This window comes from Mus caroli, chromosome 10 (genome assembly GCF_900094665.2).
Source record: "Mus caroli chromosome 10, CAROLI_EIJ_v1.1, whole genome shotgun sequence".
NCBI classification, from domain to species: Eukaryota; Metazoa; Chordata; class Mammalia; order Rodentia; family Muridae; genus Mus; species Mus caroli.
The window spans coordinates 47280606-47308408 of record NC_034579.1 but is presented as its reverse complement, the minus strand read 5'-3'; the positions used below and the strand labels follow the sequence as shown (position 1 = coordinate 47308408).

At 41.5% G+C, this 27803-nt stretch overlaps 1 protein-coding gene across 1 annotated transcript; it reads right to left on the bottom strand.

Moving 5' to 3' along the window:
* Nucleotides 1-27524, bottom strand: Nus1 (NUS1 dehydrodolichyl diphosphate synthase subunit). The gene is made up of 5 exons (XM_021175030.2): nt 26909-27524; nt 11606-11731; nt 10714-10863; nt 6737-6836; nt 1-3584 (listed from the first exon to the last, which is right to left on the bottom strand). Exons 1-5 carry the CDS (start codon nt 27333-27335, stop codon nt 3494-3496), a joined length of 894 nt encoding a protein of 297 aa, XP_021030689.1. The 5' UTR covers nt 27336-27524; the 3' UTR covers nt 1-3493.
* Nucleotides 27525-27803: the final 279 nt, after the last annotated feature.

The window sequence follows — 27803 nt, the reverse complement described above, 5'->3', positions numbered from 1 at the left end:
TATAGCTTAAAAGAATATCTTTATTAAGCCTGATATATACACACTTTAAAATAAAATTACAAAAGTTCTGAGAGGATCACCAAAAATGTAACCCTAGAGCTCTTCCTGTTTCCAGAATCCTTTCTTAAATTTTTATTAGTCTGTATCAAAAATGTTAAGCCTTGAACAAATTCTTTTCACATTCTCCTCTGCAGATTTTATTACTTTACAGATAATCTTGGGCACTGCTATCAGTGGCCCTGGGTTTTCGTTCAAGCCATCCTGCAGTCACTCTTGGGAGTCACAATACTGCACAAGAAAGTCACCTACAGACATTTGTGGTAAAGGTATTTCCTATAAAGAGTTAAAATATGATCTTTGGTGTGCCCTAGCTACAGATGAGCACTATGCACATAAAGCTGTCTTACAATGAGGTCTTCAAAAAGGGAACACTACACTGCATAAGATAGCAAAGTTCTTATCTTTCAATTAAAGTAGTTCTTAAAAAGCTACATGCTTTTTTTTTTCTTTTTGAGAATGGTGGGGTTTTTTTGTAAAGATGTATTTATTTTATTTATATGGGTATGCTTGTAGCTGTCTTCAGGCACACCAGAAGAGGGCACCAGATCCCATTACAGATGGCTGTGAGCCACCATGTGGTTGCTGGGAACTGAACTCAGGACCACGCGCTTAACCACTAAGCCATCTCTCCAGCCACCTACACATTTGTTTTTAAGTTAACAGCCCTGTGTTCAGTGAAAAGTCAGCTTGTAATTACTGTGGAACCTGAGAATCCCAGAAAGACAAAGCTAAACCTCACTCTGGTATTAAATAAAATACAAACGTAAGATTGCAAATGTTTAGCAGATAAAAAAAAATGAAAATTTGTTCCAATCAAGAGCATACTATCTAAAAGCAGAATTGCTATCTGGTCATACATTTCTACTTATACTTCAGAACTGTTCAAACTAAATGTAACATTCACATACCACTACAGTCCATGAAAAGAGTATATTCTTTTATTGATTTTTCTTGTTCATACATCTTATTTCAACTTTCAATAATAAAATTCAATAAATTTGATTCCTTAATCATAAAAACTTGCTATACACATTATTTACAAGTTGCCAAAATCTACAAGCATGACATCACAAGGACTTCACTGACTCTAAGCATGGGACCATCACATAGAAGGGAGTAATTAACATACATTCAAATGGAAAATTATAGATATGCACAGTGTATTTGGCACTGTTCATTAATATTGGAACATTTTATTGTCAGAAACAGGCACTCTTAAGCCTTAGTCACAACATACCAGATTTTGCTATTCACATTATAATCAGCATTTCAACTTCAAACAATAACTGTTCAGTTTTAAGGAGCAATCTACAATCAGGCTTTAGAATGAAGTTAATGTCTCCATTTCTTCATATGTCCCATGCCATCTGTTGAGTAGGTATGACTTGGTATCTTTGCCATTGTGGAGCGTGTCAAGGAGAAACAATTTAAAGGGATACACATGAACACCAAGTTTTGGGAGCACAAAGATAGTTTTGATGATATCCAACTTGGGATGATCTTGGCACGAACTGGAGAATGATCAGTGCTTTTTGAAGTGTAGAGATTGCATTAGCAGTTGACCTCATGTGAGAAGATCCTGAAGGCCTACATTTAAATTCAAAATGCTTGACTTTCTTAAGCAATTGTTCCTAAGGCCACAAACAGTCTTGGGTCATAGGCTATGGACTTGTTTTGTTGTATGGAAGGAAGGAAGTATAAAAACTCAACTCTAGGATTTTGGCTCTATTCCAAAGGGTAATTTGACAAACTTCATTATAACAAACCTTGAGTCCTCTTATTTCAATTGATTCCAGTAAATTTAATTCATTAAAGCTGTGCATACCCCAGAAGGTCTAAAAAGGACATTTATAACTATCGTGTTTAGAAAAGATCTTGAATTGCCTTAAATTACATACCACTCTGCCCCTCCCCCACCCCCAGAGGGAATCAAACCAGAGGAACACAGACCATACACAGCACAGGGGTACAGAAATGGGGAGTTCTCTAACAACTGTTAGATACACTGTAGCTTTACACAGAATTTTGGCAATAAATTAAGTCTTTAAAATTTTGTACAAAAAGAAGAAAAAAAAAAAAGGAAGTGCAAAGTAATGTGACTGGACCAAAATTCATTTTAATCATTTTATTTCAAGTATATTTAAAAATCATAAATGGGGTTTGTAATCCAAAGCTGAAACACATCTTCTTCAGAGTCTGACAAGCAATTCCAAACCATACGTTCCAAACCCATTTTCTTTGCTATTTTTTTTCAGATTTCTGAGGCCTAGCTCTATTCTAAATGTACATGACTCTTGTACACCTGCTGATAAAAGTTTCCTGAAAACTGTCCATCAAGTATAAAGAATGGTTTCCATCCAAAGATCAGCAGTGTGAGAAAAAAACATTAGCCACTTATCAAGAATCCACTTGTCAGAAGCAGTGCTGTTCTCTGGAACACAGAAGACCAAGTTCAATTACGCTCACAGACTTTGGTAATACAGGCCTCCATCCTACTCAATCACCATGACGTCGTCACTGAGATTTACTGGGAGAAGAAAATCCCAGGTGCCACTCATGAGGAGCAGGTTACTTCTGAGGACAAGAGCTGCCTTGGTAACTTCTCGAAAATGTTTATTTTTAAATAAAAAGCTAATGGAAACATGTTTTAAATGATTTGGGTACTATCCAGCATCTTCACACGAAGAAGGAAATCAAAATTGTCCTTTAAGAGGTTCCATCTTTAAGATGACTGTTCATTCTCTTTGTTGGTTTTGAGTGCCTAATTCAATATTTAAACATTTTGTATTCTGTACATCAAATATTGTAAGTTGTTTTCATCAAATGATCTCTATAGCCCAGAATAGACAGCAGACTAATCCTCCCAAGTGCCACTGTTTAATGAAGAAATGAAATGGACGGAAATCTGAGGACGTTCCCTTTGCTCGGCAGATAAGCAAACGTGAACCTCTGAATGTCACTCAAAATGAGAATACTTCCCCTTAATAAGTCAATATATTATTCTTAAAAATTAAAGTTTGGTCACTAAAAAAGACTGAACAAAAATTATCCCCACCCACCACAGACAACTAAATCAGTTCTACTCACTCCTCTACTCCCCAGACAAACAGGGAAGCAGCAGGAACTGAAGCCTCTCCATCTGGAATCTCAGTTCCTAAGACACACACTGCTGTTACTTGCTTGAACTCCAGTTTATATACTCCATTCTCCAATGTGCCCCCATTTATAAATTTATTTCCATACACACACACACACACACACACAGACACACACTCATTCGCTCTCAAGTAAGACACTTTTTTGTGTTTGTTGATAAATTATGAGGAATATGAACTAGGTGTGTACAGGGTTTTATAGGTACTTTGTAAACATCAGTGTCACTTGGGTCCTTTTTCTCCAAAAGCCTGAAGTCAAATTATGCAAGCAGGGACCATTACTTTCCCAGTCGCTGTTCACAAGCTGCATACTGCCGAAGGGCGGAGAAGAAGTCCTCATAGCTGATGTTCAGGTGAGAAGGCAGAGAGCTGAGAAGAGAACACAGGGGAAAGATTAGATAACACACTATAATGTGGGGGCAGAGGGGTCCAAAGGGAGCAAGGGCAGAAAAAAGTAAACTGTCACAGAATAGGCCAGTCTTGTCAAATGCGATGCGAGACAGCTCAAGCAAAAATAATCTGCCCTTCTTTTTACAAGAGAAAATTCATATACAATGAGTGAGATTCATTTTGCGTTAACACAAAAACCTATGTTAAAGTTAGAAATCTGTGTATTAACAATGTACCCAAATTCACTGCAAGAACTCTGCATGTTCACAGTAAAACCAGATACTTCGTAACAGCTCATGGCCAGAGCTGTGTGCCACTCCCACACAGTGACACAGTGAGCAACCAGTAAGTGACTATGTAACCTACCCCCACCAACTGCTGCAGGAACACTTATCCTGTGAAGGCAAGCATAGGAAAGGCAGTAGGAACACAGGATGAGAGGGTTCTAGGTACTTTACATGCATGAAATAATTTTCAAAAATCAGTATAAAGAAGCCCTCTATTTTGTACAGCTATAGAATAAGGTTTAGAAACTCAAAACTGTTAGAGCAAAACACATGGGCAGATTACAAAAGCCACATTCAGAGCTCCAGTCACATTACACACACTTACACACACTTACTTACACACACTCACTTACACACACTCATTTACACACACACACCACCCTACTATTAAAAAGAAGTCCTGCCTGACCCCTGACCCTAGATTCTCTTCTGCTACAGCTCTTTAGTATCTTTCCTCCAACTGCCAAGAATCTTGAAAGTGGCCAACTTTCCCTCTAATCTCTCAACATCGAATGAAAATAATGTCTGCCGCCAACCTTGTCTTACTATCTCTATTCAAATGATATTTGATGGCATTGTTCCTTAAATCTTCATGCTTCCCTTAAACCTCCAACATTCCTATGTCTTCCACATTTTAGTAACTGCCTTATCTACCAGTGTCTATTCTGTGCCACTATCCTTGGTGTCCGACGCTGCTGAATGCTTCTTAGCTTCTGATATTATCTGACGTCACCATCTTAGTCTTCTGAACAGCAGACAAATACAGACAAACCTCAGCCAAATACAAGCACTAGGAGAAATGTACAGACTCAGGTACAGTGGGCAACCTGTTATGTGACAGGTGTCTGTCACCTGTGCCATTCAAATCCTCAACTCTTAATTAAAATGCCTATTTAAAAATAACAGTAGCCAGGCATGGTGGCATATGCCTTTAATCCTAGTATGTGGGAGGCAGTCAGATCTCTTGTTGAGTTCAAGGCCAGCCTGGTCTACAATAAAAAGTGTCAAGACTAGAGAGACCCTATCTCAATAGTAATAATAATGATGATGATGATGATGATGATAGTTGTAGTAGTAATAATAACAGATTATCTAACTTTCCCAAGCTACCTTACTGAGCTACATAGCTGAGACTCAAGACCTAACGGTCTTTTCTCCACTTTCCAGCTAACTTCTTGGCACTGATCTGAGAAGTTTCTAAAGACTTGGCAAACCTTGGGGCAAACAGACACAGGCCTCTCAGAAAGATAACCAGGCCTGGAGAGCTGAGCTGTACGCACGGTCTGCTTCCCCTTTGCTCCCTGTGCTGTGACTGTAGCGGCTGGACAGTCGCCCATACTCTGCTGGGTGCTCTCAAGCCTCTTCATTTCACACTGTCTTTAACTCTCAAACCTGCTGTTCTTAAAGGATGCTTAGGAGAGATTCTCTGTTCTGACCAGGTCGACCACTTCTAGGGCACTTCTAGGGTCCTTTCCTTTTTTACCCTTCTTATCCCATCACCAATTTTATGCATGTGTGTGTCCTACTAAGTGTTTCCATTAAACAGTGTACAGCCTTGAGATCATCTGCATCTCCCCTTTGTAATTGAGGATTCACTTTACTCTCAGATTTCCTCTCAAACAACAATTCATCTTAAAACCTTAGGAGTCATTTCCCTTCCTCTCCTAAGTTTTACTACAATTAGTAAAATGCTATGGTATAGTCACATTCAGTAAATAATTCTCAGAGGACAAATGAGTTCTAGTATTTTTCCACTCATAATGTAAAAGCTGAATATATTTAAGTCTACTAAATCTCTTTTATTCTAGCTAGCCATGGTAACACACACCTTTAATCCCAGCACTCGAGGCAGAGATAGGCAGATCTCTTAAGTTTGAAGACAGTCTATGCTACATAGAGAAACCCTGTCTGGGAAGGGGGGTTGGGGGAACCTCTCTCTTTTATTCAAAAAGAGGGGTCAACAAATAACAGTGTGTCTTTGTTTGCTTACTTGTTTTGCTTATTAGACCAGGTTTGAGGCTTGTCCAGAACTCAGTTATGTAGGTCAGGCTAGCTTTGACCTGTTCCTCCTGTCTCAGCCTCCTGAGTATAGGAATTACAGGCATGTTCAACTTAACAGTATATTTTTATAAGTGATAGTCATATTTGTTCATGAGCAGTCTGTGATTTAGCTGCACTTGCTGAGTCAGGCAAATTTAATGGTTAAGCAGAAGACACACGACCTGAAAAGAGTAAGATGTTCATTTTCTGGCTATTTTAGAAGTCTGCAAACCCTGTTCTACATGAGTAACCTCATTCCCTTCACTGTCCTCGTCCCAAAATCGCATGTAGAGCCCCTTCAACCATCTTCTCACTTTGCTTTCTGCAATCCAGCTCTAGCCATGATGGCCAAATAAACCTTCCAAAATCACCTTCCAGTACTACCTATGCTTCAAGCTATTTCCACTCCCAGTCTACTCGTTATTGTGCTATCAAAACTATCTTCATTCCGTTCACACTATTGCTCCAACAGAGGAATTTCCCCGCATCCCTACACACCACAGTCTTTCTGTTGCTTCTCTTCCCACTCACTGTTACTATGATACAAAATTGCTCATGCCTTTTTCCCACTTTTTCTGTAGAACAACAACTCCAGCACTCAGACAGTATTCACTCATGATCACCTAAGATTACTAATGTCAATGCCAAACATCTGCACAATCACATACTTTACTCTCTGATTCATCTACAGGCCTTTATTTTGCCACTCACACTTAAGTACCTGAGTTAAAGGGGCTGGTATTAGCATTAGATCTAGTACAGCTGGGATCAGAGAACAAAGCCAACATACTTTTAGTTACTTACACGATCTCAGTCAATCTGATTTGCCAGGGAAGAAAGCCTAATGTGCTATCCACAGGACCAAACTTCAACACTAAGTCAGGATCAGGGAAACCATGTGAACCTTGGGAATAAAGACACACATAAAATTACCATGTACCATTTAACACAAACATTCAAAGGCTTCTTAGATTTCCTTGCCTGTTCTCTTCAGAAGCCTCATCTGAATATCTCCACCCCCACCCCCTCCAAACAAGTACTATATTCACTGCAAATGTGCAAACTGTCAAAAGTCCGTCCAACTACACTGATTACCTTATGAAGTAGCTCAATTCTCACCCTCCAAAGCCCCTTTTATCTTAGCATCTTGAGAAAAACATTGCTTTCAGGACATAACTGCTTATATTGGCCCCAGAACTAAGAAACTTTAAAAAGGAAAAGTTTATCAAGAATTAACCATCTCCGGGCTGGACGAGTGGCTCCGTGATTAAGAGCCTATAGTGCTATTTGAGAGGACCAGACTTCAGTTCCCAGCACCCACAACTGCAGCTCTCGGGGACCTGACACCCTCTTCTGGATTCTCAGGGTATCTACACTCTTGTGCTTAAAAGCCTAAATAAATAAATAAAATCTTTTTTAAAAAGAGAGAGAGACCTCAGAAGGCAGAGCCAAGTAAATCTGTGAGTTTGAGACCAGCATGGTATAAATAGTGAAACCATATCTCAAAAAAAACAAGATAAAAAGCACAACAAAAATACAACAAAGAAAAAAGAAAAAAAAATCTATCTCCTTTCACTCCATGCCCATATCTTAGCTACAAAACCTAAAAGATCAATTCTTAGCTACATCTTATAAATTGTCTTCAGTGTTCCACTGACCTAAAACAGCCTTAAAAGAAATGAGGGGCCGGACAACAGTGATATAAAAAAACACCTGAAATCTCGTGTCTTACTTTTACAAAAGCCTTAGCCTATAAATCCTATAAAAGAAGAAAACACAAAAAGAAAGAATTGAGACTTTGGGTTAGGCAAAGAGCTCTTATATAAGAAAACAAATGTATATATGATATCTGCACAATAAAAAATTGAGCTCATAAAAATTAAACACATTAAAGAAATCACTTTTAACAATGAGAAAGTAAGCCAAGGAGATACTTGTAAACCCTGTATTTTATCGCTACTTTTTTACAAGTGTATGCTGACTATCAAAGGGTATCATCCTAAAACTCAACCCTAAGAGCAAAGGTGCTCGCTGCCACGCCTGTCGGCCTCAGATTGACACAAGGATGCATATGGTGGGAAAAAAAGAAATAACCACAAGTGTGTCCTCTCATCTGTAAGTATGTGCAACACACACACATACTAAAAACTAGCATGTAATAAAAATAGGCAAAATATTTAAGCACATACTTTACCAAAAAAAATTAGAGATGGCAAGTGAGCACATAAAAGATAATCAACATCACTGACAAGGAGGAAAATTCAACACTATCACATACAGAGCCGCCTACCTTGCTCACAAGGATATGAAACAGATGAAACACTCATTCACCACATGATACAACTCCACTATTAGGTATCTACCTTCGAGAAAAGAAAGCATGCCCACACAAAAACATGCATGCAAGTGGTCACAGCAATATTTAGTATCAAAAAACCAACAAAATGTCTATCAACTGGTGAATGGATAAAATGAGCTATATCCACAGAACAGAATACACTCAATGAAAGACTCTAGAGTAATGAACTTCTAATACACTGAACACAGACAAACCTCAGAAATATTATGCTTGTTGGGTATCATATCACATGCCTTTAATCCCAGCACTCAGGGAGGGAAAGGCAGGTGGATCTCTATAAGTTTGAGGTCAACCTGTTCTAAATAGTGAGTTTTAGACCAGTCCTGGCATTATAGTGAGACTTCCTTTAAAAAGAAAAAATTACATATATGCTTAATATTAGGCAGAATATGAAAATCTACATACTATATACAATTTCTAATAAGTACAAAATTTAGTCAAAAGGCAAACCAAAGGTCTTCCTCTGTTTGTTTGGGGTGGAGAGGCGCCTAAGGGAAGTATGAACACAGTCATAAAGGACTATCAGTTAACTAAGTTTACAAGATTGTAAGATCAAGAGTTATCAGGGCATCTGTTGTGAGAGTGTGTCTCCTAGTAATCTGAGAAGCTACACCCATAAACTGTTTCCAATATAACTGCCTAAACCTGAGCCAACAGGGGCAACAGCATCAGTCATACTAAGGTGCACAGGACAAAAGCCCACAAGGCCTTGACCCTACACAGAGAACTACAAGCAACCAAGAATGCTAAGAGGAGAAAGAGCACACCAACTGGTCATCCTATACCAAATGGTCAGTCCCAACACCATACATACAGTCTGTAACATTATACAGACTGAGCAGGTAATAGTTAGGGGAAGGTAAGACGTGTGGGGAGAGAGGGAGGGGACAACAATTGATGCAGAAAAAAATAAATAAATTTAAAAGAAAATGTGGAGGGGTAATATGAGAGGATTTGGAGAAAAAAGAGGGAGAATACTAATGTCAAAAAATAAATAAAAGAAAGCTGAGTGGTAGCAGCTCACACCTTTTAATCCCAACACTAGGGAGACAGGGGGAAGCAGATCTCCCCCTAGAGTTTGAGACCAGCCTGGTCTATAGAGGGAGTTCCAGGATAGCCAGAGCTAAGCAGAGAAACCCTGCCTAGAAAGTAAGTATGTATATATGTATATATGTATGTATGCATCTATCTATCTATCTGTGTGTATGTATGAGACATATATATAAAATATATATGATAGAAATAATTTCTAAAAATCTGTATACATTTTTATTATAAATTAACAAGGCCTGAAGCTCCTAGGCTCTGTACTCCGTACTTCCCTATGGGCTATCCGACAGCCATCTGTGGGCCCCCTCAAGCTACCATTTATGACGTATTTATAGATTCCTCTCTGATTAAGCTTCAAACTGTGCAAGAAATGGTCACTATCTCAGTAACTGAGGAAATCCTTCTACACTAGTCTGCTGCTCGCTGAGCTCGCTGAGCCCACAGTTAACCAATGCCAGAGAGCAAGAGGTCAACAGTCCACAGAAGTGGTTAGCAAGTGAGGGCGAAGAGCTAAGTAAATAACTGAGACAGAAAATGCATGGTTAATAAATAAGGAATGTGGGACTCTATGTGAATGGATGAAAAATCAATGTCTTGGGATCACAAGCCATCAATGGACATGAATTTTTAGAAAGATTCTCTCTCTTTTTTTAAACCATTAAAGATAATGCTAGGAAGAAGGACCACTGAGTTAAGGCAAGAGGTTCCTAAAAGGACCCCAGCGAGAAACAGCATAGCAAAGACTATCATAAGCAGTATGGGGTGACGTGGGGGTGCGTGGACATACTTCTGTATGAGCATTTACATGGGATGCTGTATTTTAGCAGAGTATGACATACATAGTGGTTTGTCTGCATATTGTGAATGAATGCACAAAGGAAAGCTGAACAGGCTGCATTGGGGAGATTGCCTCACAATAAACTGCTTAAGCTAACGAGGGAGAAGCAGTGGAAGAGGACCAAAAAGAGCCACAGCCCACTGAAATCCCAATTTCCAAGAATACTCATTTTCTAAAAAGTCCTCAAAAACCCTTCCCTTGAGCCATCTACCCAGCCTGGGAGCAATTCCAGAAAGCTACTGTCTGACCGCTGCCCAAATGCCCACACACATACTCAAATTAAAATAACTGAGTAAATCTTTCCTTTTATGAAATCTTCCTGTTATGTAGAAAATTAAGCTCCGTATCTTCAAATCATTCTCTTATGTGGGTCACTAAATGTCAGCACTCTAAGAGGTATAGCAATAAAAGCCTCCCGACGCCCCACCCCAAGACAGAGTCTCACTATGTAGCCCCTGGCTAGCCCTGAAAAGAACTGAAATACACTTTCATCAGTATGTTTGGGAGACAAAAGGGGAAACGGTTCGGACTTACTAAGTAAGCTGTCTAGCAGATCTACATCCAGATCTGTGGGCTTCCTCTGCTGCTGGGCTACTAACTGGCAAAAATCCTGGGCAGCTCTCACAATATCCGCTTTTCCATCTTCTGGGGACAGCACCTTCACTGCCGAAGGGCAATTTAAAACTAGAGAAAAGAACGGACAAGATAAAATTTATAACACTCTTCCATATTTATTTCAAAATCAGGTTTATGACATAAGATCAAAATAAAGACACAATCGTGAAGACAAAGAGCCGCTCAAGTTCTCAAGTGGGTATCTTAATACACCTGCTTTCCCCCTAAACGGAGCCCCACACCCCAGGTTTATAAGAAATGGAGTCTATTTTTTATAAATACCTTTTCCAAATCCTAAACATAGCTTTGTATAGTGAGTAAACCCTCTATAAATGAGACTATTTACAATTTTGTTTATCTAAAAATGCCACCTACACTCAGAGTCAATTTAGTAGTAACACAAAACTACAGACTAAAGAAACTATGTTTCCGTAAAGTATGTATGCACTATCCATATGCCTTTCTGACTCTGGAAGCTGATTTATAAATGTGAGGACTCTAGCTAACTGATAACAATGCAAAAGTACTACTTATAAACATTCTTTCAAACTGCCCTATAGGATATCCTGGTTTGCACAATTTATACACTCACTAACTCGCTAATACAATTACACATCCCTGGGCTTCTCTACTCAGGAACCATAAAATCTGCTTGGTTAAATAAAGTCTTTAACGTAGATTCATTTATATAATGCCAATTGTCATTTTTATCATTTTCTGATCATTATCTCCTAGCAAGATAACTTACTGATAATAAAGAATAACAAAGCAAGATAAAACACACTGAGTGTCCCACTGTCCACGCACTTACCTTGATCGTCTTTGTCATTACTATTTGCAAACTCTGCTGAGTATTTGGAACAATCTTGACCCAAAAGTTCCTGTTGCTGTTTTAAAATTTCATCCATCAATCTGGAATTATTTCTCTTGAAAATACCTTAAAAACAAAATTATGAACAAATCAGCCACAGCCAGGTTAGTGATGCTCTTCAATGACTAACGGACTCCTGCTGTGGGTACAACATTGCACCCAAAGCTACATTTCAAGTAAAGCAAAAATGGCAAATCTCAAACTGGAATCTAGAAGGAAACGTGACAGCAGAGCTGTCTTTACCGAAGTCTGGCTTAATTCTCAGTCAGAAAAAGGGCCAGCAGGCTGGAGAGATGGCTCAGTAAATAAAAGCACTGACTGTTCTTCCAGAGGTCCAGAGTTCAATTCCCAGCAACCACATGATGGCTCACAATCATCTGTTAAGGGAATCCAATGCCCTCTTCTGGTGTGTCTGGAAACAGTTACAGTGTACTCATATACATAAAATAAATAAAACTATCTTTAAAGAAATAGGGCCAGGGCTACCTAGCTACTTACTGGGAAGCAAGTGAACAGCTGAGTAGGAAAGACTAAGGCCTATGAACACATTAAGAGGGCCCTCACCTGAAATCTTTATTTACTTCGTAAGAAAATAAAACCCAGTGTCCAGAAGGAGCTGGACTTTGCTCCTGATTCCCAGTCTAACATCTTTTCTTTGCAGATTTATTATACACATTAAATGCTACTGCCTCATTTGTTTTTTAATAAAAGTAGCATAAATTATGCACAAAGACAAAATAAGAGCAAAATTTTAAAAATTTAAGTTCAAGTACAGAAGTAGAAAAGGAAAATGTGATCTTCCAAACATGCACAGAAGCTAATATTTGTTACCACTACATCCCTTAAAAAGAAAACAAAACTATGCATACATTTAATGATCTAACTTTGTAAAGAAAGGAAAAACAGGTGGGGAAAATGATGGGGCAGGCAAGGAAGGGAAAGAGGGGAGAGAATCAGCTGTATGCAAATGTTAAGCTGGGCTCAGCCATGCAACAGCAGTGTGGTGGTCTGAATGGAAGTGGCCCCTACAGGATCCCAAGGAGTGGCATTATTTGAGATGTGTGGCCTTCTGGGAGAAGTGTGTCAGCAGGGGTTGGCTTTGAGTTTTCAGAAGCTCAAGCCAGGCTCTGGATGTATTCTCTCCCCCTGCTACCTGCTGATCCAGATGCAGAACTCTCAGCTCCTCTCCAGCACCATGTGTGCCCGAATGCTGCCAGGCTACCCACCGTGACCATGAAGAACTAAACCTCTGAAACCTGATTGAGGCCCAATTAAATGTTTTCCTCTATAAGAGATACTAGGGCACCTCTTCATGGCACGAGAAAACTAAGACAAGGAGTAATAAAAAGCAATGTCTTCCAATGAAAGGAGGCTTATTAGAAGCAGCAAGACATGGGGCCCACAAGGTGTCTCAGCAGGAGGGCAAAAGTGATTGCTGTGTGTTCAAGTTCAAAGTCCATATGGTGGAAAAACACAGCTCCCATACATGTCTTTTGACCTCCACGCACATGCTCTGGTACAAATTCTTAAAGCAAGATTTGAGCTGAACTGAATCTAGGAAATTAAAAAGCTCTATATAGAGAGGGCATTTGATAGGGCAAATGCTTAGGATAAAGGAATCTGAAATGTACAACACAGGTAACACAAAGGTAAAAAGATATGTACAAGAAAAGGAGTGAGGGAGGCGCCGAGTTTTATTTCATACTACTTGCCAGCAGGTATCAAACAGTTTACAAGCAACATACAGATAGGCAGCAGACTACTACAGGACTCCTCCAATAATTCAGCTATGCCAAGGACAACTATAAGCAACCTGTGTATAGAGAATATGACATAAGAGGAAAATGTAGACCATCTCACGGCTTTTATATTAGGTAGTGGAAAATCACATTTCTTACAAAGTATTTATTTGGGCAGGAATGCCAGTCTGCCACGGGGCCCAAGTGCATGTGAATGTCAGAAGACAACTTTAAAGGAGCTGGTTGTATCTTTCTACCAAAAGGTAGGCCGGGCCTAGCATGCCTCAGCGGTGGGAGGGCTTATTGTTCTTGCAGACCCAAGCTCGGTTCCCAGTGCCCACACCAGGAAGCTCAACCACCTGGACGGTAGCTCCAGTGGAGCCTATGTCTTCTTCTGGACGCTATGGCTGCCTGCAGTCACACCTGCACATTCTCGCACACACATACACAAAATTAAAAGCATTTTTTTCTTTTACTTTTTCTCTTACTCGGGCATTTACTTTGACAGACACTGTAAATTAGGAGTGAACATAAGAGCTGAGAGTGGTAGAGCACGCACGCTATAATCCTAGAATTCGAAAGGTGGAGGCAGGAGGACCAAGAACTCCAGGTCAGTTTTCCTACAAAGTAAGTTCAGAACTAGAATGGGCAATGTAAGGGGACAATACCACACCCACACCCAAAAAGTGGTTGTTTTGGAAAACCCATAACCAAGCAAGTTTGAGTTAAAGAAATACATATACACAATAGTTTCAGAGGAAAGTGGTTAACATCAGAAACTATGTGCAGCAATGTTCAAAACAGGCATACTTGTGCAAAGATAGTTCCAGATGCTGTTCATTTCAAGTCAAAACCCCACATGTATAATATAAAAATGTCTGTGCCATGCCAAAGGGCAGATATAGACATGTAAGTATTACAAGTCTCAATTATCTACTAGAATGCAGTCCAGGCCAGTTGGGCCACAGAATGAGAAACTGTCTCAAAAACAAAACAAACAAAAAATTAGACAACAATTTAGATTTTAAAAACTTTAATTTAAAAAAAAATGTAAAAATCTCAGTAACATTCCAGCCAGGACATATCAAACTTATTTTAAAAGCTGGCTGAATGGGTCTGAGGGTTTGTTGCATAGGCATGAGGACCTGCTCAAATCCTTCAACTTGCTTAAAACTAGGAATGGTTGCGTGTATGCCTGTAACCCTTCTTAGGCACGCATACAGAACTGCTGGCTTTCTGGCCACCAGCCTAGCTGCAGGTCCAGTCAGATGCCCTGCTTCGAGGGATAATAAAGCCAGATACCTTCTCTGGCCTCTACAGTGCACATGGCCACATGCACACAGCACACTTGCACTCACGTGCACTTGTCTTGCTTCTGCATATCAAGATCACAGTATTCCCCCTTTTACCAATTCTTTAAGACCTACGTATTAGTCCTCACTCATTCCGCAGCTTTTCTTTGGCTTCCAGATTAAAAATGGGACGCCACAACAATTCCTGCTCTCTTTAAGGCATCCCAGAGCCTCCTGCATTCCCAGGAAGCACTCTACTGGCACGGGCTAAGGTCTGCCCAGAACTCAAGTCTCTTGCCTCTGCCTCCCACAGTGCTGGAATCCCAGGTACCAAAGGTGTACTTAGTCACCAAAGTGGGCCCTAGGTCTTCCAATCTTCACTCTTCCCTCCTCCACTTCCCTGAAGCACTGACATCAGCATCTGTTTCCTTCTCACATTCTCCATTGATGGCAGGCCATCCTCCTCTTCTTTTTCATTGAATCTTTGTCCTAACTCCCCAAAGGGAGAGAACTCCTCAGCCCTCTCTCACTGCCCATGTGCTTCTCCTTGAGTCTTCAGAGATCTTTAAATCCACAAGGGGTCAGGACAAGGGTAAGATAAGTATGTCAAAATTTAGGGTGCATATTTAAAGGTATGCTAAGAAGCCTAATAAGAAAATAATGCAGCATCTCTATAAAATTAATGTAAAGACATCCATGTTGAACAAGATATTTAAATTTTAAGTAAGAAGTTACTGTTTTGTTCCCAATATGTCCAGTTCATCACAACACTCACTTCTAGCTTGAAGTTCTGTAAATATGTAAATGAGAGCAGAGTGAAGACATGGCAGTATATCATAAATGGCTGGCACTCAAAACAATCGGGGCAAGCTGGGGATGGCACAGTAGCTTACACCTGTAAGCCCAACACCTAGGAAACTAAACAATCAAGATACTGTGGATCTATGGCTAGCCGAGGCTACATCCAAAATTTCAGGGCATCCTGGGATACATACAGCTTGAGGCTGAGACCTCATCTCAAAAGGGGAAGGGGGCTGTAAAAGTTATATTCATTTAGGGTTAAGGCATGGAGGGAAAAGGCACAGTGAGAACTGTAAGCGGGTGAGGTGAGTGGGCAAGCTTCTGGTTCTGTTTCTAAAGGCAGCATGACCTGCCCAGCCACCCAGGCACCTTCTTCACTCTGTAGCATTACCACCTTCAGGCCACTTCTATGCTAAGCTCTCTGGCTACTCTACAGCAATGACTTCTACACCCTCATTCCTTCAGTCCACTGCCACTATACAATCCAGTCGCTGCAGCCCTCTTCACGCCCTCCCAGCATGCTTCACTAGGCTACCAATTACTCCGCTTTGGGTACACCTTCTATCCTGGCACATTCCAGCTGTCATCTTCAATGACTCCCAAAGTGCAATAAACCACACAGCATAAACACTGCTGTCTGTGCTTCTGCAGTAAATGGGTAAAAAGTACACAATTAGGAAACAAGGCAACCTATTTCCTTGTGGCTCTATACTCAGCAAAACAAGGACTGCCTTATGCTCCTCACACAGATGTAATCGCCCCAACCCCTATCCTTTTTGTGTCCTTCCCTGGCCTACCCTGTAGAATTCTCCCAATTCTTTTCGGGGCAGCTGATGTGTCACTCCCCTCCAGAGACCCCCGACCCCCACCCCACAGTGTCCCACTCTTCCCCCAACACACATGGATTTTGCTCAAATTCCTTAATAAACTTAACACTGGACTTTTAAGTAGAACTAACTTATCCAACCACCACCACCATTGAAATACTCTTACCTGTGCATTTCTAGCTTACAAATCTCTTTCCCCAAGTCACTTTCCATATAAAAGAAATTCAATGTTTATTTAACAAATAATCCATGTCCACCAAAACATAAAAGGACAGAAGACTGAACGGGAACCTTGGTTTCCAGGAACTTTTCACAGTACAAGCAGACACTTACTTCCCTCATGCAGAATTTATAAGAAAAGAATGATAGAGTCAGACAGTTACTTATATCTCTATATAGCCTGGCAGAGAGTTAGAGAGAACCTTGCTATACGCTGAGCGGGGCAGACAAACGGTTAAAATATAACCTATAGTTTCTGTCTGAGGCTTATGTGCATCAGATTATGAGGAAAATGATTCCTAATGACACACAGCTTGACCATGATAACTGATCATACTCTATGTATGGCATTTACTTCATCCATGAAGTATGTAGGTATTGCTAGTGTGCACTTCTCTGTAACAATCTACACACCCGTCACATGATACACAAGAAAGGCCACAAGCAGAAGGCTGGCTCTGACTGACAGATTTTTGAAGTGATAGCATAAGGTATGTGAAAGGTTTTTTCTCATTTCATAACCGGTCCTATTTGCCTTCTACAACCCAAGCTGCTGACTGAATCAAGAATGGAATGAAAAAAGTGAGCACACATATCCATCAGAAAAGCCAATTTTGTGAAAACAGAATACAGTATTGCATTTTAACCACTTATTTTTTAAGACAAAGCTGGTGGTGCATGTGCCAGGGAGAATTCAAGTCCAGCCTAAGTTACAAAGTAAAACCAATAAAATAGAAAAATTATCTTACCCTTGAACCATGAGGGAACTGAGAGTCAGGGCAGTGAAACAATTGTCCTTAAGTGTTAAAGGATTTGATCTGAAATCTAGGTCTAAATTACTACTCATTCAGTATTTATCACTCGTGTGTGTGTGTGTGTGTGTGTGTGTGTGCCATGCTTATACAAGTCAGAGGAGAACGTCGTGAAGAGGCTTCTCCACTCTGACGTGGACTCTGGAGATGCACCTCAGGGTGTCAGGTGTGGCAGCAATCAGTTCAGCTGCTGAGCAGTATGGAAAGCCCACAGTACTAACTTGAAGAACCTACATCTATAGCACGTGGTGGTTTGAATGAGACTGTTCCCCACGAGCTCGGATATTTGAACAGCTGGTCCTCAGTTGGTGTGTTGTCTGGGAAGGCTTCAGAAGTGTGGTCTTGCAGAAGGAAGTATGTCACAGTGTTCCACAGGATAGTTTTTCTTTAGCTTTTTAAAAAAGGCTTTGAGAAGGTTCACAGGGCACACAAGCATTCTTGCAGTAAGTTTTTTAATGACATAGGAATTTCTGTTTTGTTGCTATAACTATCTTACAAAGGCTTGATTTCCCAAAGGAAAGTAATCATAAATAGAAAAGGTTTATGAAAGGGTCATCTTTGAAAACACACTTGCATGCACACAGGGCACACTCCAATTTCCAAGAAAGGAAAAAAATTATGCTAGGAAACCTGCATCTCAGAAAAACAAAAAACAACAACAACAAAAAAAACAGGCAATTTTTTAATGTTTCTTGATAAACATGAGCTATATGTATTGCGAGCCAAACATGTGTTTCTTTTTATAGTCTAAGAAATGTTTTTAACTGTGGTACTAAAAACTAAGTGCAAAGTTTAGACAACAAGAGAATATTCCCTGACCTTGCACAGTAGCACACTAGAATGCCCCTGCCCTAACGCACAATAACACAGCTGTTCTGGCTGTTCTGCTTCTGGACCTGCCCCTGGTGCATGTCTACACACAGCACTCCAGGAATCAGTGGCAGTGCAGTGTGTCTGCTGTCACTGATACAACACGTATCCTTCCTTGTTCCACTCTCCTAGATATCTCAATACTGGTACTCTACCAAGTACCAGTGGTACTTCTGGTCAAGTGGTTGATTCTGGTCAAGTCTCAATATAGAAAAGCTGGTGTTTCTGGAACTGGATACTGTAGTTCAGTGATAGAGCCCTTGCTTCGCATGCTTTAATGCCCTGGGTTTAAATCCCAGGCACTGCCCATTAGCCAACCAAGAAACCAGAACGTCCTTAGCTGCGGGTGACTACACAGAGAGCTCTGCTGTGTACTCTCTCAGCAGTCAAAGGTCATCCTTTTAAGGAAAGGAGAGCACCTCTGTGAGCGTTTACAGGAAAGTGGAATGAAGAGTCCCAGTTGACTTAATTATCACTTAGACACATCCAAGAGTCACCTGCAAAGTCTCAACTGAGGGATCACCCAGATCGGAGTGACCTGTGGTCACGTCTGTGGAGACTATATTGACTGTTAACAGACATAGGAAGGCCCAGGACACTGTGGGTGGCATCATTCCCTAAGCAGTGGTCCTGGGCCTAAGAAAGTAGCTATGCATGAACCTGTGATAGAACCAGTAAGCACTGTTCTTGGTTTCAGATTGAGTTTCTGCTCTGACTTCCCCCAGTGATGGACTGCAAATTGTTGTACCCAAAATAAACCTTTTCCTACCCTTTTGGTCACAGTTCTTTATTACAACAACAGAGATAAAACTGGAACTGGGATATTACGTGAGACCGGAGACATTAGTCCTGGTAGTGAATATAGTATTCTAAGTACAACAGGAATCTACTAGAGGGTTTAACTCAAGAGTTGGCTTGGTAGAGTATTCACAGGTCCTGGATTTAATTCCCAATCCATGCCGTCCCAGAAAATTACTTTGCTGATAGGTGAAGAATGGATACTAAGAGAGTTCAGGGGGCTAGTGTAGTAACACAAGTGAAAGATAATGTTGCTGAAATCTGAGTGGGACAGATGACACCAATACAAGGGGGACACTTCAGACATATATACATACATAAGGCTACAAAGGGTCGATGACAAGCGACAACTTCCACAGACGGTAACAAGATACTCAGCTGAGTTTTCAACATGAACAACTTAATGAAAGTGACTCCTACTTTCCAGCATGGAGGAAAATATGAAAGGGCAGATTTGAGGGGATTTTCAGAAGTACTGTTTTAGACATGTAATATTAGAGATACAGAGTCTCTAGTAATGAGACAACGGGGCTAGAGGTACAAACGGCATGCCAACACACAGTTATACTTGAAACCACAGGAGAGACACCTGAGACAGTACCAAACTGCCCATACCCACTCAGCAAGCTGTTCATGGCCAAGATGAGCAGAAAGACAAGGACTCACATACATCTCACGTTTAGAAGAGAAACAAAAGAGAAGCCAGGCATGAGACTTAATGGGTGTAGATGTGAATCAAGACATCCAAGCAAACATGGTGCTACAGAAACCAGAATACCTACATAAAATAAGTCTGCAAGTCTACATATAAAATTACAAACTCATCTCAGATTCCTTACTGGAGTCTTTTAAAACCTCTGCTCAGGCCTGGCGGCAGCAACAACATTAAAACTATGTTGGAGAAAGCGGTGGTGCATGCTTTTAATCTCCGGATTAAACTCAGTACTAACTCAGGAGGCAGAGGCAGGCAGACCTCTGTTTGAGGCAAGACTAGTCTACAAAGTGAGCTCTAAGATAGCCAGGGCTACACACAGAGGAAAAAGTATCTGCTCTGAAAGGTAAATCACATTCTGGGATGGAATAGAGCTCTCACCATTCAGCCCACCCTCATGCCCAAGCAAGTGCATACTAGCCAAGCAGTAAGACATAGATAGCATGACCTTTCCAAATTAAGGTAAACCAAGAAACAAGAAGTTTAAACAAGTATTCTTTCAACAAATCTTGCCTGTACTTCTTAAAGGTTCTTCAAATTTCATGTGAAATGTATAATCAATCTAATAAAATGACTTTTAAAATACACATTTAACATACCTTTTGATATTACAATTTTTACAATTGTTCCTTTTATAGAAGCAGACCTTTTAAGAAACAGCTAGCAAGAAGGATTTATAGGACAAAGAAAATAAAAATAACCTGAAACAGTTTCCTAGTTATTAAGCTCCTCTAAACTATACAATAAAAGCAGTATTTCCTAATATACAATGCCTCGAGTCCTAAGTAAATTACCTGTTGGTTGCCTTCACTTAACCTCTGTTACACACAACCATTACACTACTGGAGGGGGATCTTTGGAGAAGAAAACATATACTTAATACTACAATTATTTTAAATGAAAACTATATTAAAATTTTACATGGCTACCACAATCATAACCATAAATCCTTCTAAGCCACTGAACTATTTTATTTTATTTTAATGGAGAGCCTCATTTCATCTCACAGATCAACAATTATGCTAGAATGTTAACATACTACAGCAAAGAAACAAATGTGTGCTGGTGGCTTCGTGTAATGGCTTTAAGTATCTCAAACACAGAAGTATGTAAGTTGAAGAAGACACTCAGGCTTTTATTTTAGGTGTCTGTCTGTTTCATCAACAAACAGAAACAAGCACAGAGCTTCACAAATGAGGCAGGCACAGCCCTCCCCTCCCCCTGCCCCTCACTGCACCCCTAGCAGCACCTCCAGCTAAAGCTGCAGGCTCTGAAACAAGAATATCTTCCCAACTCTGCTTCTCTGACACACGGATCAGCAGAGAGCAAAAGCGCTATAAGGTTGAGCTGCGGTGAGTAAACAGGTATCCTAGAGCTGGGGCAATGTTTACATCAATGAGAGAAGAGAAGGAACATAATCTGCCTTAAAATGCCCTTTATGAAAAGTTCCTATCACCTGGAAGTCAGTACCATGATACCATGGCCTGAAGATGATGCAACATGTCAGTCCATAAAGGGACTATTGTCTGTTCTCTAAATGAGGAAAATCAACATAAGCTGTAAGAACAAAAGCTTTAAAAAAAAAAAAAAAAAAAAAAAAAAAAAAAAAACCTGGTTCAAATTCTAAACCTGTTTCCTTAGGAGATATGTCTCTTGGCTTTCTGATTCTTTCTTAAGCTGGAAATCTTTTAGATTTACTACATTTTTGCATAGCACTTAGCACACAGAGAGAACGAGCAAAGAGGATGGCGAGATGGGTTCTTCTTGTCTTTGAGCCTGGAGACCTGAGCCACACATGGTGGAAGAGGGCCAACTCCTACAAGTTGTTCTCTGACCTCCATGAGTGTGCTGGGATACACACACCTCAGAACCAGAACCAAAGAACTAAGTGGCTTTTTTTTTTAAAGAATTTAACAAAAAATAATGGTTTCTATTAAAATTTAATACACGGGGCTAACGAGAAAGCTCAGTCGTTAAAATCATGGACAGCTCTAGCAGGGGATTCAAGTTCACTTCCCATATCCTATACAGCTAGCTGCCTTCGGGGTATCTACTGCCCTCTTCTGGCCTCCTCTTGTGGCCTCCACTTCCAGCCTCTGAGAATACCAGCACTTAAGGAGCACACACACAAATTAGAAATAAATCTTTGTTTAAAAGGCTTAATGCATAGATCTAGTACTAGTTTGACAGAAGAGTACTAAGAACAGAATTATTCCTTACATCACAAGAACAAAGCAGGAGAGAACCCTTCAGAGATGAAGCAGGACAGGGATGAAATAACCTGAAGAGCCCACCAAGGAGCCGGGCTTGGCTGCACAGTCTAAGACCATGATAGGATTTTGATAAAGAACTCTTTGCCAGAAAAAGGAGATGGTAAAATAAAATTCGAAGTTCTAGGAAGGAGTGAGCTATACAAAGGTGAGCTTTGGGGACAGAGGTTCCCTTCCACTAGTTTCTACATATAGGAATACAAACACTCAGGTACACTGTCCAGTATACCAAATACAATCCTGGATGTATTTGGGCTTTCAATACCTCCAACATCTCTCTAATTCAACACAAGGAGAATAATCACACTAAGAGTTATATCTCCTGCTAGTGTCTACGTCACAGGTCAAACTAGAACAGACTAACTTACTTTCCTGGAGGACTCTCGGGAAACAAGAGCTGCAACTCAGTTCCTTTTGCTTGTCAAAGAATGTGTCCAGCCCAACCACAGCAGGCATTTAACCCCAGGCACACCCTGGAAGAAGCCCGAAGGAGAAGCAGCGAGGACATCTGCGGAGCTTCTGATGGATGCACATCAAGTGCAGACACAGGAGGAACACTCACGTATCTTAGAGGTGCGCAAGGTTCTCAGGAGATCCAGGAACACAGTAAGGCAGAGGTAAGACACTAGCATGAGGTGAAGGTAGACTCACAAGGATCAGAGACAGTCATTTCCAAAACAGAAGGTGAATACTCCAGAAAGACGTGGAAGCAAATAGCCTAAATGTACAGATACAGAGGTGGGGGAGAAATCGGTTGTGAAGGCTGAGGTGGCACTGGGCAGTCCCTTTAGGGCTAGTGAGAAATAACTACCCAAAATCTATTGCACAGCACAGATTTACAAATAAAGAGATAAAGGCAGAAAGAACAACTCTCATAATACAGAAAATAATACCTTGCTGACTCGTTTCTATTTATAATAAGTAACGCTACCCCCAAATTGTCCTCATATGTGAATAAGAATGTAAAAGCTGAAATGAGGTGTGTGCATGTGCCTGTGCATGTGTGTGAGCACGTGCGTATGTTGGGTCTCGGTACCATATCCACTAAACTGCATCTCCATCTCTAACTCATGATTACTCTTACATAAGGCAAGTGGCAGAGTACCTTTTGTTCTACGTTCAGGTCAAACTCCAGAGTGCAGAAGTACCACATAAGTAGCTTGATAAAAATAGCAATGCCTGGGTTAGAATACCTTAATTCAGCTGATCAGTACATGTGATGAGTCAGTGGTTCCATGAACATTCAAGGACTCTTTCTCAAACTCCCCTAAACAAACCTACTGTAATCGTAGTACCAACCCAACTGGGCAATAAGGGGTGCCTATTCCGACTATTTGGAGCACTGTGTACTTCAAGTGAACACAAAAAAGCAGAAGAGCCCCAAGGCTGTATCATCAAATACATTTAAGAAACACTTTTTTTAAACACAATTCCTATCATAATCATTTTCTAATCATAATCATGCAGACAAAATAGTCAATTCTCCTTATAAGAACTGTGAGCTCAAAATTTCCTGACCAATCTTCTAAGGAAACTTTAAGTTTCAATGAATAAATACAGCAGAAGTTAGCATAATCAAAAAAGTTGGCAAGTATAATGAAAAAGTACATAGACTTAACTGAGTCGCTCAAGGCTACGGTGGCAAAGGCCCAGAGTTCAATCCCCAGAGTGACCACTAAAACATAAGAAACTCCAGGTGAAGAACTCACTTCAGAATAAATAAACAAACAGATAAATAAAAACCAGATTTGGATACATGCCTATAATCCCAGCAGCAGAGAAGCTGAGGCAAGAGAACCTTAAGTTGAAGGCCAGCCTACCAAGACAAAAGCAAACAAACTTGGTCATCAGTTCACAGGAAGAGACAAATGAAAGTAAATGTCAATGGGTATTTTAGTGTAAGAATTAAAAGCAACCTATAGTCCATCATACTCAGAATGAATGGTATTTAAATACAGATTTGAGGTTGAAGAGATGTAGGCTAGGGGGAAATTAAATCATAGGCTTGTCTCCACAGTGGCTGCTATCAACTCCCCTCAGCTCTATCTTGAGGCATAAGCCATTTTCCCCCTGTGAAGTAAAATCTACTGCCTTCATTCCAGACAGACAGTGTGACTGCTTGCTTAAACTAGGTCCTAAGGCCTTGCAGATTTGGTCTGATTCTCGTAACCTTCGATCTGGAGGCAAGTAGATCATTTTGAAGCCTCTATTCTATAAGAAAGCCTACAGTAGCCTTATGAAGACAGGTGACCATCTCTTCCACTCCAGCCACTATGAACCAGGCATAAAATGGATGACACATGGCAACCTTTATGTCCCTGCCAACTGACTGACTGCAATCTATGTATGTAAGTGACTGCAAGGAAAATTGCCCAATTGTACTGAGTCAACATGTAATTATTTTAAAACACTGAACTTTGGGATGGATTTCTACAAAACAACATATGAGCAAAACAGCTGTCTGGGCATTCATCTTACCTTGTTTTCCAACATTCTGTGACAGAAGCCTACCTGTTATACTCACTGTTCCCAATGCCCAAGTCAACACGCTTATTTAAGGAAAATCTAATGGGAAAGCCACCAAAGAGGTGGTGTTTCCAATTCACATATAGGGAGGGACAAAGGAGTGTTTGAGCTCCAAATCCTATGTACCTTTAGTAGTTCCAATGCAAAGGTCACTTTCCCTTCTTCCTAGAGCCACCGGGGGACAACAGCACTTCAAGGGAATTTCCCCATTTCTCTCCCTGGTCTTTCATACTCATTTGTCACGACTTACATATCAGTCTGCATTGATGTATAGTAGCTATCCCTCCTTGAAAGTTTTCTCACTTATGTACATGTCAATACACAAAAACTCTTCTAAATATCTATAGCAAAACAATCTTAAATAGAGGCATACTAGAGGAAACAGAATAACGTTTAAACACCTTTATCTATTCCAAGGTCTTTGTACTTTCAAACCTGAGCTTTTCCTTCCGGCTATCACCTCCTCTCCCCTCCCCTATCTTTTCCCCATTGTGCATCTAAAACTATAAATTGTCCAGCACATTTATACTAGATGTATTCGTTATGTTCTGTTCTCATTGACTCCTGCATGCTTTCTCATGCTTAGAAAGCTATGGTATTTCATATACACCCAACTTGGGCTTGCTGAAAGAAAGAACCAGTCAAAAGCCAGGATATGTAAAGATCTCTTATTCGAACTATGAAATTATACCCTTTAAAACAAAGTGCTTCTATAGAAGTACACAGAAGCCTTGAAGTCTATTCAGTTAAAAAAAGAAAAATGCTCCTTAAATCCCCATTTAGTTCTAGGTCAAAACTTGGTTTAAGTTGACTTCTTTTCCTTGCTAACAATTTTCCCTCTAAGAGCATATGACACAGGACTTGAATCACACCAGAAATTGAGTAACAGGAACTGCAGGAACAAGGAAGTGTGGCTGTATTGTGAACTCCTGCTTGGAAGCAGTCTTGTCAAACAGCTCAGCTCTAGCTTTCCTTCCTACTGGATGTACGTCAATCCACGTTACTTAATCCTTTGATTTCCTTTTTTATTGTCTTATTACATCCCACACTACTGACTGCACTGGGTCAGGCAAGGGCCATGTCACCTCCTACGCTTCTACTGGTTTCATGAGTCCTTTGGGAAACTCTGTATTGTCAAGTCTCTGAATATATTGCACTTTACCCTATAGGGCAAATTATCACTTCAGATGGCAGACTCCTGGGGAGTCATCCTCCTTGCTCACTGTAAAAAAGAGAATAAAGTACTCAGAGGTTACTATTACCCCAACCAATCCCCAAACTTACATACATAGCTGATAAAGATTTAAAGGCAAAACTCAAAACTGTGTCTCCGGAGCATGCAGGCAGTTTACCTCATTTTTCTTTCCGGCATACCAATCCTCCTGACTCACCCTTCTCAGCCCATCTCTAGCTTTAAGGAAACACCAAGGCACTTAGACTTGACGGAAACGCAAGGCTGACATTTAGAGCCTCCTCTTTATCTCTCTCCTAGTCTTCAATCCCCTACTCACATTTCATCTCCTCTACCCCAACTCTCAAGCTCCTCCTTTCAGAATCTCCTTTCTAGTAGAAACGTCACTCCCCAAATGTCATCCATCACCTATGTGAGTGTGTCCCTTTCTCCCCTCCAGCCTGAGACGAAGGCAAAATTCCAAGAAATATATTTGCCTTTATAACTAACGCTTTAGGCTTGTCATGCAGTAAGTGTTGAGTTCTGTCCTTAACAAAACCGTGGTGAAATCCACTGCCTTGATTACTTGAAGGAACACAAGTGTTATCGAGTACTGTACTGGCTTCTAAGGTGAAATGGTAACACGTGATTTCAGGCCTTGTTCCAGGCCTATCAAAACTCTCACATACTTTTCAGAAACCCCATTCAAATGCCACCTAACTCCAAGAGAGCTCATTTGGAAATCCTACAATGCAGCTCATGTAGAAAGCCGCCACCGCTTGGTCGCCCTTAAGATGAGTTCATTGAACCCCCCCTTAAAGAGACACTTTGAAGAGCACACAGACTGGTTATCTCCCGGTTACTTTTATGACCTTGGGCAAATCAGTTAATGTTCTGAACGTCAGCTCCCTCTTTCGTGAAACAAAGCCAGAGAAAACCACCTCCCTTAACGGACTACATTAAATATCTCTTAAATGTTACAAACACTAACCAAATCTAAAGACTTTATCAATGTTCAATAAGACTGATCTCCCTTCCTCGAAAGCACCGGCACCGTGATTTTTCCCTTAAGGGCCAAGGGCTACCGAAACTCGCAGGGCCTGGAGAGGGCGGCGGCCTCGCAGGACGACCGGGAACAAACTAGCTAGAAACGTAATCCTCAGACTCGGAAGTGCCTCGGTCACCCCACCTCCCACCCGGCCTCACCTTGGTGGTCGTAGACGCTAATGTAGGAGATCCCCACGGCCATACACCACACCACGAGGCTGGCGATGTCGGAGAAGCTGGGCTCCTGCACTTCCTCCGTGACCACCAGGCCCATGTGCACCGGCAGCTTCTGCAGGGACCGGACGTCCGCGCGCCAGCGCAGCCGAGGATGGGTGGCGGCCGGTCCCGGTCCCGGTCCCGGTCCCCCGTGCGGGTGCCGGTGATGACGCCGGTTCCTGCCGCCGGCCCGGGGCTTGCGGAGCGTGAAGACGAGCGGCGCTAGGACCGCGGCGGAGGCGGCGCGACAGCAGCGCCGCCAGATCCAGTTCCAGGTGCCGAAGCGAACGCGGAGCCAGGAGGTGAGCGTGAGGTGCAGGCAGAGCAGCGCGTGCAGCACCCGCCACACCAGCTCGTACAGCCCCGTCATACTCCTGTGGCGCTCGGGCACGGTCACCTCCCTCCGGCCCACACCCGCGGCGCGACAGGGTCTTATCCGCCCCAGCGGCCGGCGCGGGCCATCGCTCCGCGTCCCCCCACCCCCCGCGCCCGAGCCCCTCGCCACTGCCAACACCTCACCTAGCCCCCGCCGCCATCTTCCTCCGCCCTCGGCAGCCCCGCCCCCGTTAGTACATGGAGAGTTCTGATTGGCTGCCGGGGAACTCCGACGCGACGGGGAGTCGTGGCTGGAGCCGCCACGGCAAGGCTAAAGAGAGCGTACGCTTGAGAATGAGGCTGGCTCCGGGCCGCTGGCGCCCCCTGGGGATGAGGAGGGCGACCCGCCAACGCCTCTAGCCTTTCTCCTACGGAATGATTGGGCTGTTCCTCAGACTGAGGGGAAGGATCTGCAGCTTGAGATTTGTTGCCTATCTCCCCCTCACGGCCATGACAGAAACGA